The sequence below is a fragment of the Tupaia chinensis genome, unplaced genomic scaffold, assembly GCF_000334495.1.
Source record: "Tupaia chinensis unplaced genomic scaffold, TupChi_1.0 Scaffold000360_1, whole genome shotgun sequence".
Taxonomy (NCBI): domain Eukaryota; kingdom Metazoa; phylum Chordata; class Mammalia; order Scandentia; family Tupaiidae; genus Tupaia; species Tupaia belangeri.
The window spans coordinates 2,302,327-2,316,023 of NW_006159856.1; the positions used below are offsets into that span (position 1 = coordinate 2,302,327).

Below are 13,697 nucleotides of genomic sequence, written 5' to 3' on the forward strand. Positions count from 1 at the left end.
GTGGCTAACTCATGTGGAAGATTGCTTCCAAGACGCTGGCTGATGTGTCAACATGTCTGGGTGGATTTGATGTCACAAGGATGTGAGTCAGAGGTGGCTGCCTCCCCAGCAGATGGGGAGCCCCAAACGGCAGGCAACGGCAGCTTGGTTTTGGGGGTGCAGAGCGTAGTATTGCATGCAGGTGGCAGCCTGCTTTTCTCTGCCTCCAATACCTTGAGAACCTGGGAGTCCAGGTAATGCTGCAGGAGAGATGAGATCCTATTGACCACCCTCCACTGTGGCTGCAGCCGAACTCAGCACAGCGGAGGGAAGGTTCCTCCTCTCAAGTTCCGATCCCTCCTGCTCCCGGTTTTCTCAGCTGCCCAGCCAAGCCCAATAGCTCTTGAAGCTGTCTCAGTTGCTGATGGGTTGGGGTTCTTAGGCATGGGGTTCTGCTGCTTTGCCAGAGCTTTTTCTGGAGGTGAGCACGAGGGCCCTTTTCTCCCAAGAGAACTGGCAACAGTGAGTGGGACCCAGAGTTGGGGCTTGTGGTCTGGGAAAGTTTTCTGATAGCCTGTTCATGGGCTCAGCTGAGATCAGTTTAAAACAGAAATTCTGAAACCTCAAGGACAAGGGGCCAGCGCGCTCATTCTCTGTACCCTGGCTAGGCCCCCCTGTCCTGGAAAGGCTGGACCTTGCCATGGTCTCCCCCCTGAGCCCCTTTTTGGTATATCCCACCCCTTTGTGCCCTGGCCTCCTGCCCAAAGCCTGCTCCTCCACAGAAGCTGAGTCCTTCCTTCACTGTACTCAGGTTGGTTGGTTTTCTGCCCAGGTAGGAGCCAGCATCCTTCTAAGAGGCGGTTCTGGGGGAACAGCAGAGATGGCATGATGGCTATGTCGCTGGATTCCCATGTAGTCGACTGCAGTTTGAGTCCCGGACCTAGTGGCTTAAACTCACACCAGGCGCATGTGTGTGCATGCCCAAGATCCTGAGAGGAGAAGGGATTGCAGTGTGGCCATCCCCCCTAGGGGGTGATTTCTTGCTTTCTGTATCTCTATCTCTCTCTGTCTTTCTGGCAAGTGCACGCACCCTATAGCAAAATCCTCTCCAAAAAAAAAAGAAGACAAAAAAGAGGGGACTCTGGGCTTTTCCTGATTATCTTCCTCAGAACCAGACTTGATGGGAACTGCCTAGTAGGGGTCCTGTTGAGGCCATAAGGCTTTGAGGGAATCTCTGGGCTGTGCAATGTAGACCATGTGACCCCAGCTCTAGGTGACGCTGGCTGTATTGGGTGGGTGGGTAAGGGGGAGGGTTGCAACCTGGTCAGCCTCAGAGTCCTCACTGGGACAGCAGAAAGTTCACCCCCAGTCATTAACAATTGAGTAGGTTACAAAGCTGAAGAATTTGGCACAGCGGGCCAGCTAGGTGGTTAAGATGGCTGGATCCCACATGGCTGACTGTGCGGTTTGAGTCCAGATGTAGTGGCTTGAAAAACACTGGAGGGGCCAGCTGGTGACATGGTGGTTAGGAGTGCTGGACTCCTGCGTGGCTGACTGTGGTTCAAGCCCTGAACCTGGTAGTTTGCTTCCTCTCTTTCTCTCTCTCTCTCTGTGTCTTGTTCTGGTCAAATTAAAAATAACAATAATAATAAATAAAATAACGGAAATAATTATTTTTTAAAATTTAAAAACTAAAAACACTGGACCCTGGGGCCAGCAGGTGGTGTAGTGGTTAAGGTGCTGGACTCCCATGTGGTTGACTGTGGTTCAAGTCCCGGATCCAGCAGGTTGAAATTCATGGTGGATGTGTGTGCCTGAAATCCCAAGAGTGGAGTGGAGGAGAAGGATTGCAGCATATTCATTCCCCCGGGGGGAGAGGGGGTGACTTCTTGCTTTCTGTCTCTGTCTCTTCAGCAAGCGAATGCACCCTATAGCAAAAATCTATTAAAAAAGAAAGAAAGAAAGAAAGAAAGAAAGAGAAAAGAAAAACACACTGAGCTTTTGTGTATGTGTGCCCCAAATCCCAAGAGGAGAATGGAGGAGAAAGGATTATAGTGTGTTTATTCCCGTTGGGGGGTGCTTTTTCACTTTCTCTTTCTCTGGCGAGTGCACACACCCTCCCTATAGCAAATTGAAAAAAAAAAAAGAAGAAGAAGAAGAAGATCTTGGCACAGCATGGGCATTTCCTGGAGGGGCTCTCTTCCGCTCCCAGCAATCTGGGCCTCATGTTACAGGAAGTGATTGTAGGCAGGAAAGCACCCCCGGCCTTCAGGAACTCCTGCCATGGTCTCAGCCAAGCGTGGGGTGTGCCACCAGGGTGTGTGTGTGATGCCGGTGTTCCAGAAGAAATAGTTGTTGGTAGCGCTCTGGATGAATAGTAAATGGGCCCCGTGAACTGGGCCCTGTGGAGAGTAGGAGTATTCAGCAGTTTGGGGCATGGCCGAGATCTGTTCATGCTGTAGGCGGTACCCGGTGCCTGTGCCACTCTGGACACTGCTTGGGCACTGGGAACACAGAGGGCGGGGACAGAAGAGATCTCTGCCCCCCAGAACTGATGTTGGGAGTGTGCAGGATGAGGGCTGGCCTCTCTGAGGAGCTGGGGAGGGGTCCCGCGGGTGGGCCAAGGCCTGTGTGGAGAAGGGCAAGGGCTGTGCATGCCAACAGTGGGCTCCAGCCCTGAGAGGGCCTGGCTCAGATGAGGGTTCTAGGAGGCAAGAGTGGGGCGGAGGGAAGCAAAGAGAGTGTTGGTCCAGGTTGAGGCACTGCTGGGCTAAAGCAGAGAGCTAGAAGGAGGCCGGCACATTTGGGTACAATCCAACACAGAGAATGCAGCTCAGAATGGCCTCGACAGCAAATGTCAGACTGGAACGTGTTAGGGGCCAGGCCCACAGGGCCGTGAAGGGCAATTACCGTTGGATTTTGAGCGCGGCTGGTTTTTTTTTTTTTTTTATTTTTTTTTTTATTTTTGCCATAGGGCAAGTGTACTCACTAGAGAGAGAGACAGAGAGAGAGAAAATGAGAAATCATATTCCCTACCCTCCCTCCCCAAGGGAATGTCCACACCACAATTCCTTCTACTCCATTCTCCTCTCAGGATTTTGGACACACACGCACACACACACACGCACGCATGCATGCATGCACACCCTCGGCACGTGTTCCTCAGGTCACTCGATCCAGGACTCGAACTGTGGAGTTGACCATGTAGGATCCAGCGCCCCCTGCTGGTCCAAGTGGGGCCATTTCGAGTACACTCTTGGTATTTTCCTCTTCCCAACACAACTGTGCTAACGGGGTTGCCAGTGCAACCTCAATGACAGGCGCCTCTGGAGTAAGCCTGCATAGCCACCACTCCAGGTGGTCTGCACGGGTGCTGTCAGCTCCACTTCTCAGGTGAGGAAATTGAGGGTCAGAATGGGCCACAGGCTAGGGAGAGGGGACTGAGCCAGGTCTGCCCCTGCCAAAGTCAGTACGCTAACCACTACACCATCCTGCCCAGCAACCCCTGGCGTGGGAGCCACCAGGTCAGGCAGGACTGAACACCTCTCTCAGGGAGCAACCCAGGGTACTTGGTGCAAGGCCTGGTGGCACAGGGTGCCCAGGCTGGCTCTGGTGGGGGGCAGAGAATCCCTTCACACCAGGCTGGGCGGGGTGGTAAGAGCGGGCAGGCTGCTGCTGTGGTGAGGAGCCAGGAACTCGGGGGTGGGCTGGGGCCACACATCAGCACTTTGGAGAATTTTCTTCTCAAGCAATTAAAGTGGAACCTTGACAGTGTTTATGATGTACTGAAGTGTGAACCCTGGACTGCCTCTGTGGGCTGTGGTTTGAAGCAGGAGAATGGCTCCAGGCCAGTGATGGCACCAACCTGCATGTCCCCAGACTCAGCCTGAGCCCTGCTCCCAGCTCCACCCTCACCACGGCTGGCCTTGTCACCTGTGGCCTGGAATCCCTGCCCCAGCATCTTCTCTCTAGCCAGTGTGCTGCTCTTCTTAGCCAGGCCTGCTCTACCCTGGCCCTCAGATCCAGCTAGCTCTCAGCCCTGGAGAGATGCCGCAGCCCAGCTTGGATACCTGATGGGGACAGAGACCCAGACCTGGCTGTGTGAGCATTGTGAGTCCCTCCTGTGGACGGCATGAGGCAGAGCGTGTCCGAGCAGAACCTGCGCCCCTGCTTGATCTTTGCCCTCAGAAACCCAGGCCTCTAGGGCAGTTTTGCAGTGGGGCCACCTCCTGTGTGTCCCTTAATTCTTTTTTCCCCTTGGACACAGGAGTGGACTGCCTCCATCCCCACCCTGGGTGGTCCTGCAAAGCCCGTAGCAGACCATGTCTTCTGGGAACACCAGCTGACTTCGACATGCCGGTCTTGGTCTTGCAGTGAGCAGCCTCACACGGCTTGTCCAGTGCCAACCTGAGCTTATCTCACTACACAGAGGTCCTGGGGCATGACGGGCCTTGGCTGCAGCCATGTTGGACACCAGTTCTTCAAAACTCTCTTGTTGAAGTTCAGATTAGTTCTCAATCACAAATTATTCGCTCTGAGGGATGTGCTGGTTACAGCCATGTTGGGGATGTGGACATGGCAATCCATCTGTCTGTTCATCTCTCCCCCTCTTGGGTACGCACGTGGGTCCTGGGGATTCAAGGAACCCATGGAGAGGGCTAGAACATGTGTGATACTAGTGAGCAGGGTTGTGCCATTGACTTGGGGATTTCAGAGAAGAGGCAAGGTTCTAGACAGTTCTGTCCTCAAAGGATGTGGGTACATTCATTCCCAGTGGAGGAGATTGCAGGTACCGGGTATGGGGCGAGGTGCTTCTGCAGAACAGGCTCAGAGTTGAGGCCTAGGTCAGAAAGCAGGGATCACCCCATCTGTTCAGCAGTGAAATAGCCTCGCTCTGCTCAGTGGTGGAAATGGCCTGGTTGCACCACGAAAGGTCAGGCCAGAGGGTAGATCAAAAGCCAGGAGATAGGACCAGCAATGGCAGTGGGTGTGAGCCAGGGCGGCATGCTGGGCTGGTGGAGTGTGCACACAGGGGTGAGAAGTGGTGAGCCAGGCAGGCTGTGGTCATCCGGAGAGGCAAGCCCGGGGATACCACCCAGCCAGATGCAGCCTCATGGAGCAGCCTGGCCCTGACCAGCATGGCCAGGACGTGGGCTCAGACTCCGTGGAAGCCTGTGGTTCATGCTGGGAGAGGGCTGGGGCGAGTGTCCGTGTGGGACTGCCCCCGTGAAGTCCCACACACCAGGAGGTTGGAAACAACAGAAATGTACTCTCATAGTTCTGGAGGCCAGAAGTTCAAAGGCAAGGTGCCCGTTTAGAGGCAGTTCTCTTTCCTTCCTTGCCTCTTCTGGTTTCTGGCAGTGACCAGCAAACACCGGATCCCCTGGCGTGGCCGCATCGTGCCAATCTCTTCTGTCTGTGCAGGCCTTTTCCAACATGTAACTTTCCTTCTCTCTTATAAGGACATTGGTTATTGGATGTTGGGGTTACCCACCTAATCCAGGACGAGATCCTCCAGTTAACTACATCTACTAAGGCTCTTTTCCCCAATAAGGTCACAGTCACAGGTTCAGGGGCCACCACCCAGCCCACTGGACCCTGTGATCAGGGGCAGGGCACTCTGTCCTAACCTGATAGAACCCATCCCTGAGTTCCCAGGAATCCTCAGAGCCCTGCCTCCTTGTGAGGCTCAGAGAAGGTAGAAGGCTCCTGCTGGTTTCTGATAGGTGGGTCCTGGAGCTGATTTCAGGAAGAACCCAGGCCTTGCTGAAGGGGCTGATGCAAAATACCTGATTTTGACAACTTGAGATTCTCCCATGGGGGGCTGTTCCCCACCCTTTCCTGGGCTCAGCACCCTGCTTGGCATGCTCAGCACCTGAGTTGCTTTTGAAGGGGGCAAGCAGGCACTAGGCTGGACAAGGGGCCCTGGGTATCCGGGAAGTGCTTCCAGCCCCCAGGCTACTGATCCCTGGCCAGCACCCTCCTCCCTGAGCCTCGGTTTCCTTATCGGTTGAGTGCAGATGACAATGGACTAGCTTACTGGGGGCTGTGAGCACTGATGTGAGGCAGGTGCCGTGAAGCATGAGGTGTCAAGGCAGGGCCAGGTTTGTGGCCGGGTGCATCCACCACCACTGCTGGGTGTTTGCCTCGCCCTAAGCAGGCTGAGTCCCTCACTTTGACCCCAAGAACCTGGATCAAAAGCTTGCCCTCGGGGCTGGCAGGTGGCGTGGTGGTAAAGGGTGCTGGACTCCCACATAGCAGACTGTGGTTCGAGTCCTGGACCTGGTGGCTTGCTTTCTCACTTTCCATCTTTCTCTCTATCTCTCTCTCGCTCTCTTGCTCTATCCCTCTCTGATAAAATTAAAATAAATAAATAAAGTGAAATAAAGTCATTATTTAAAAATTTAAAAAAGAAAAAGCTTGCCCTCCCTTATCTTCTTCAGACTGGCACTTGGCCCCTTGCCCGGCCCCACTGGTGACTCCCACAAACCCTGGTAAGTGCCTTGTGACTGGGCTTGGTGGGAGGTCTCCAAACCTGACATTCTGAGGTGCCAGCCCCAAGTTGGGGTATAACTGCAACTTGAAGAGGATGGAGTGGGAGACTAGGACTGCCCAATGTGGTGACTCCCAGCTGCCCGTATCCCTCTGTTTGGTGTAGGGTCATCTCCATGGTGACCAGCATGGGGTAAATGTCATGGCATCACAGTTATCGTAGGAGGCAGCCTAAATGTCCTGCTTTCAGGATGTGAATGGCAGTGTTATGTGCCATGGGGATGAAGTGCTGCCTTGGGAGGTGGAAAGTGCACTTGGAGAAACTGAGGCTCAAAGAGTAGGGGACTGTGGAGGTGACATACAGCAGAGCACTCCTGACCCCAGCCTCCCTCCAGGAAGATGGAGTGAGGAGAGGGCCAACATGGGTCTGCCCTCGTTCTCGGGGTTGTGATCTCTCTGTAGCATCATAGCACTGGGCACGGGCCTGGGGGGCCTGGGCAGGGGTCAGGGTGAGCATAGCCCTCTGCTCACTCCCAGCTCTGCACCTCTGCTGCTTTTACAAGTGTGGGGCAAGGGCAGGAGGTATCTTGCTCCTGCCTCCACCTCTGGCCCCTCCATCCTTCATTTGTCTGTCCAGTAACAGGTGACATGTCTTGGAGAGAGCTGGTTCTTCTTTTCTTCTTCTGTTGTGCCAGAGGGTGAGAGACAGAGAGAGAGAGAGAAAGAGAAGAAGAGGGAGAAACGAGACAGAAAGCACTTCCCAACAGGGCCTGGTTATGCTACGATCCTTTTTCCTATAATTCTCCACGCCATCATGTTTTTGGGCACATATGTGCATGCCTCACGTGCAAGCCAGGGACTCAAATCCTGGTCAGCCATATGGGATTGAGCTTCCTGCATAGCACTTGACCACTGAGCCCCAGGGCCAGCCCAGCTGCTGGTTCTTATCCTGGTGGGTTCTTACCCCAAATCTGTATCTCCAGCCCCCCTTGGCCACCTCATTGCCTATCGATTCCTCCCACCCTCAGGACCCCCTCTCCTGCCTGTGACTTGCTCACCTCACCCCAATTCCAGCGAACTCCCTCCCTCCCTGCCCCCATCAAGCCTGGACTCCTTCTCTGGGAGGCCTCCCATTATCCAGCACCTCTGGGCTTGACACCCTCTCGATGCTCCCACTCCAACCGAGAACCACCCACTGGCTTGTCCTGGCTGGTTCTTGGCAGGGGTTCCTCACTTGTTTTATCTCAACTCTGCTACAAAGGGGAAGGAAAATGGGAAGAGACCCTGCTCTAGCCCACCTCCCCCAACGCCTGCCATCTTTCCATCTGTCTGACTACTCATTGTGGCCAGCTTTCTGCTGAAGGCATGGTCTGTCCTTGCCACCTGAGGGCACCGAGGCCGGCTTAGGGTGGGGAAGGTCACAGTGACTGGGTCTACCCTAAGGAGGCTCCCGACACAAAAGTTCAAGCTCCCCACCCTCTAGGAGATAGCGGGTGACCTGCAGTGGAAACAGGCCCCTAGGTGAGGCAGGGGATTTAGCAGCAGATCTGGAGCTGCAGACACAACTGGGGAGACTGAGATTCCCTCAGGCTGCAACCTGCCCTCTTCAGATGCTTTGGCACCCGGGCCTGCAGGACGGCTATGCACTCGCGCAGCCATTTATGGGGAGTGTCGGTCCAGAGCGGTTGGAGCCAGAGGCCCAGGTAGAGGTAGGAGTGAGGAGTCAGGGGGCCCTGCCTTAGAGACTTGGTGTGGTCCCTGCTACTCCCAGGGGCCCTGTGGTCTGCGGCCTCTGTCACCCTCAAATCCTACCATGGGGTTAGCCCCAGGCCCCAGAGGGTTCCTTTCTTCAATGGCTTCCTCCCAGGGGTCCTATCCTCCTTTGGAAAGTTTTGACATAGACTTGAGCTCAGGGAGGAGAGGCAGGGGACGCTGTGCCCAATCTCCTGGTTGGAGTCCTATTCCCTACTTCCTGGCTATAGTCCTGGGCAGGTTAGCAAATGAAGTTTGGTAGGGGCAGAGCAGGCCCAGGAAGGAGAGTGACAGACCCAGGGTGGGGAGTGACAGGAGCAGGCTTTGCCACTCGAGCCATAAAGTGTTTTCTAGCAAGCAAGAGTTGACCCGAGAGGGAACACGAAAAAGCCTTGCAGGAGTGGGGCAGGGGGTGCAGGGGGGTGTTGTTGAGAAATGCCTGAGACCGGAAAAGCCTTGCAGGAGTGGGGCAGGGGGTGCGGGGGGGTGTTCCTGAGAAATGCCTGAGACCAGGCTCAGACCTTGGTGTTGAAGGGCACAGAGGTGGCTTCTCCAAAGCCCACAGGTCCCTGGTGTAAGAGGCACAGCCCTCAGAATGTCCTCGGAGGGCTCCTTGGTGGAAGGAGTGTGCTGGTGAGGTAGTGAGCACCCTGAGCGGCCGTCAGCACTGGCTCTGTGCCGGGTCTGACGCCTAGGCTGGGAGGGTCTTCATGGTTTGCTGAGAGAAGCCACGTATACAAAGGCAGCTGTGGGGGACCAGTGGGGTGCTCCCTCCCAGGGGACACAGCTGGCCCTGCCTTAGAGCCCACAAGTGGGGGTGGGAGCAGTGGCGGTGGTGAGGGGGCACTAAAACTCAGCAGGCTGAATAGTGCTGACGGGGAGCAGCCCTGGGCCCCAGGTGGCTTTCAAGACTCCGCAGGGTGGAAGACAGGAAGTGCTGGCTATCTGGGACTGCCCAGGCACCCGGCAACAGGAAGTCCCCAGCAGGGAGGAAGCCCTGGCGGCCACAGGCCCCAGATGCAGTAAGAGTGAGCACAAGTTGCCAGGCAGCGCACGGGGCAGCCGGGGCATCAGGCCTCACAGGCCTGGGAGATGCAGGCCGCGGCCCCTCTCTGGGGCCACTGAGCTGCATGGCCTCCCTCGGCCCCCGGACACCTGGCCCCTGCAGGTCACCAGGTGGAAGAGCCATGTGTTGGGTCAGTGCCATCAGGTCAGTGGGGAAGCCGTGGGGTTGGGGTGTTCGGGAGGCAGTGCTGGCTCAGCAGCTGTAGAACTGCTGGGGGCCCCACCTAGGAGCTACAGCTCTCACCAGGCTGGCAGTGGGTGCCTGTGGGACCTGGCCCTGGGCCTGTGAGAAGCAATGGGTCTGAGGAATGGCCGCTGCTCTGGATTCCCTCAGAGCTGACGGCACAGAGGGTTCCAGAAAGGGAACCTATTGCTGGAATTCTCTGCCCCACCCTCATAGGCTGCTGAGCCCACAGCCGGCAGGGAGGCAGGGGCCAGCTGGGTTGGGGGAGCCCTACTATATACCCCACCTGGGGTGGCCCTGGTGTTCGGGTCTCACGTGTACACACATTGTGAGTGTGAGTGTGTGGGGAGTGGGGGAGAGTGAGAGATAGTATACGTGTGCTGGGAGGACGGAGAGCTGTGTGAGGTTCCCTCTGCCCAGCCAGGGGGTGCCATCCTTGAGTATCCCCAGGGTTCTTAGGGACCTGCTGGCTGGGGACCCTCGTTGTGAAACCCAGGTTGTGTCACCCTCCCTCTGGCTGGCAGTGAGTTGTCTGGCATGGCTGGTCGCTGGGCCTTTATAGGAGGTTTTGGTTGTGATTATCTCATAGTGCACGATTCTGGGAAGAGAAAGGGGGGGAGTGGAAACTGAAAGAAAGGGAAGAACTAGTGAGCTGTGAGGCGGGGCAGCCCAGGGCTTCAGCCCGCCACAGTCTCCAGTTACCCACCCGCTGAGTGCCAAGCTGGCAAGTGCTGTGCCACGGAGGGGTGGGAGGGAGTGCCCCATTATTTACTGGCTGTGTGATTTGGGGCGAGTTACTCAGCTTCTTTGGCTCTTGGTTTCTTTTTTCTTTTCCTAAAGACCACAGATTAGTTTATTTTTAACACCCATCATGCCGTGAATTCATAGGGAATAGGTTCAGAAGCTCAGGCTCCTTTCCATTGGTTCTCACAATGTCCTTCTCTGGGTGGAGCAGGCTGGCGCTTCAGTTGAACCCGGGTACCTTTCTCTTGGGCCTCTTTCTTTTTCTGGTCATTGTCCTTCACACGTTTTAGGAAGCTATCTCTGCTCTTAGAATGTTTAATATGCTCAATATGCACATTGATTCTCTTGGCAAGAATCTTGCCCTTAACTTGTTTGTTCACAACAGTGCCAACAGCATGCTGGGTAACATTGTAGACTCTTCCAGTTTTGCCATGGTAACATTTGTGGGGCATTCCTTTTTGAACAGTACCCATTCCCTTAATGTCTACAATATCACCTTTCTTGTAGATTCGCATATATGTCGCCAAAGGAACAACTCCATGTTTTCTAAAAGGCCTAGAGATCATCTATCGTCCCTTTGTGTTCGTTATTTTGGTGAATTACTGGAAGATGGTGGTTCTGGCCAAAAGGCGGCTCTTGGTTTCTTCATTAGTGACATGGGAATGACTCTGGTTCAAACCTTGTGTTGGGGTGATGTCCATGGGTGAGTTCTGAGACACACAGAGCCTGGCCTGTGAACTTGATGCAAGTCCTGAGCCTCTTCTGGGCCTCAGTGTCCTCATCTGCATGATGGGAATAAGGCTTCTAACGCACGTGAGCCCTGTGAGAGCCCATGAGCTGGCAGGTGGAACTTGGCATTGGGTCCATGCAGGACTGGGTGGTGGTGACTGTGATTCCAACCTGTGCACACATTGCCTGCCCAGAGCACTGGAGATCCCTTGAGATCACTTGTTAGCACGGGTGTGTGTGTGCATAAGTGCTTGCATACCTGTATGAGTACACATGTGAGTGTGTACATGTAGTTGGGCCCAAATGTACATATGAGTGTTAGTGCATGAATGACAATGTGTGTGTGAATGTACACGTGGGAGTATGTGTGTGTGAGAATGGTGTGTGTACACATGAGTGTGAGTGTGCATGAATGTGTATATGAGGCCATATGTGAGTATAGGAACAAGTGCATGTGTATATGTGTGTGAGTATACGTGTGTAAGAGAATAAGTATATGTGTGAGTGTTCAGTGTGCATGCATAAGTGAGGTGTGGTCACTTCTTCCTTTGGTTCGGGACCCTCAACCCTACCTTGTGCTACAGTTCCCATAAATGAGGCGACCTGGTCACCACTGACAATAAGTCTCTGATGCTGTGGTCACACGGGGCGACAGCTCCCTCGCCACAGTCAGGACCACGTCTGCAAGTATCAGAGGGAGAGCCTGTGAGAGCCCAGACCTCCAGGGTCCCTACCTATTCTCATGCACAGACTCACACCTGTACACATGCATGCACGTGTGTACAATATCAGTATGTGCACACATAACCTCCCACATGCAAACCATGCAACTCACGTGTGTCCTGGGCAAGTGTACCACCTGTGACATTAATCAGCTCTGCAGAGCCTCAGCTCACATAGAGGCCTGGGTAGGTGATGACCACACAGCCCTCAGGGCTCACAGGTCCCATGGCAGGTGGGAACCACAGCGTCTACATTTAGGGGAACTCGATGGTGCTATCTCTGTGGGACAGGGTGGTTTTCACCTGCCCTCCTCTGCCTCCCACCCCAGCAACCTCAGGCCTTGGCGTCAACTTTTTTCTTTTTAATTAGTTTATTATTTTCTGAGTGAGACAAATGAGAGAGAGAGCAAGAGAGAAAGAAACATTGCTCCCATCAGGATCTTTTCTTCCCCCTTCCTCCTCCAGCGTTACTGGAATAGTTTAAAATTACATTTCTATTTTCTAGGACTTCAGTTGCTTTTTCCATCTGACTTTTAAAAAACTGATTACAGCAAATGAAACGCAGTTGTCTAAGTGATATAATATACAAAAATAACATCTTGATTTCTGTGAAAATGCCCTTAGTTCCTGAATAGCTCCAAATTTTGCTACCTCTGAGCATCGATGTTACTCTGTATTTTAGATTTCGTCTTTGAAAAAATGTGTTTGTTTCTGCTTAGTCTTTTTTTTTTGGAGAGGTTTTTGCTATAGTATGTGTGCGTTCGCCAGAAAGACAGAGAGAGACAGAGAAACAGAAAGTGAGAAATCACCCCCCGGGGGGGATGGCCACGCCGCAATCCCTTCTCCTCCATTCTCCTCTTGGGATCTTGGGCATGCACACACACATGCCCGGCGTGAGTTTAAGCCACTGAGTCCGGGACTTGAACTGCAGTCGACTACATGGGAGTCCAGCGACATAGCCATTACGCCAACTGCTGGTCCCTCTGCTTAAGCTTTTATCCTGATTTCTCTCTCATAGCCATGAACACACATGTTAGTCTTTTTATTTTATTTACTCCCACTCAACTGTATGTTCTACGTAGGGCCTGATACAGGTGTTACTTGATGTTATTTAATAGCTACTGAGGTCAGACAATCCAAGGCCATCACTATGCTAAAATTAAAGTTATTTATGGAAGTTCATAGACATTTCCAGAATTGGCTTTACCTCCCACATGGGAACGTATTCAAGAACTCCATAATGGGTTTACTGGTCTGACTCAACTCTTCCCATTCATCAATCCCTATTCACCAGTGGCGTGGAAAGGCGGTTCTCTAACAAGGCATTATACATAACACTTCTACCAAACTAAACATAAACTTTTTTTGTAGTTAAATGCAGAAAATCATTTTTTTTCCTACCCCTTTCCTCCTTTTACACAGCAAGTAAAGCTCACTGGCCCGGGAGTAGCCTCTATCTGCCAACCTTTGGCCAGTGAAGAGGATTCAGAGAAAATAATACCATCATCAGCCAGAAAAAGGAGGGTGACAAAGGAAAAGAATTAGGCTGTCGCCTGGGTCGTGCATTCCCGCGCCAGGTGCCCTGACTCGCCCCAGCGGTGACAGTTGACTTCCCTTGTTTTGCTGGAGTGGCTGGCTACGTGACCAGTCTCGCCGCACCTGTAGCACTTCGCTTTGGTGCGGTCTTTTTTAATATGTCCAAATTCTCCACAAGAGTAGCACTTCTGCTCATCCGCGAGGTCGCAGCCGCGAGCCAGGAGGCCTGGTTTGCCGTGGTTGCAGCGGCACTGCTCTTGGTCTCTCCTGGGCTCCTTGCAGTCCTTGGCAACGTGGCACCTCTCCCGCGTGACAGCAGGCATTCTCCTGAATGTCACAGTCCTTGGTAAGATAACCAGACTCACCACTGTGGTGACAGATGTCTGGGAGAGATGAGGAAACAAACTGGAGGCGTCTGCCATGGCTCCTCATCCCACGGCCAGCCCTCCACCTGTAAGGTACTCCTGGGCCCCGTGGCCTGGGCGGCCAACCTT

At 53.7% G+C, this 13,697-nt stretch overlaps 1 protein-coding gene and 1 pseudogene across 4 annotated transcripts in view; one reads left to right on the forward strand and one right to left on the reverse strand.

Moving 5' to 3' along the window:
* Positions 1-13,697, forward strand: part of SH3BP2 (SH3 domain binding protein 2) — a 44,172-nt gene that overhangs the window by 12,044 nt on the left and 18,431 nt on the right. The window contains exon 1 of one of the 4 annotated variants that reach the window (XM_014589506.1): positions 9,354-9,433. The exons of the other annotated variants lie outside the window; for them this stretch is intronic. Coding sequence (XP_014444992.1) covers positions 9,354-9,433 — 80 coding nt within the window. Of the gene's footprint in view, positions 1-9,353; positions 9,434-13,697 lie in introns of those variants that run through there. 4 annotated transcript variants of the gene reach the window in all.
* LOC102495725 (cellular nucleic acid-binding protein-like) overlaps positions 13,209-13,697 on the reverse strand; it is a 6,401-nt pseudogene continuing 5,912 nt past the window's right edge.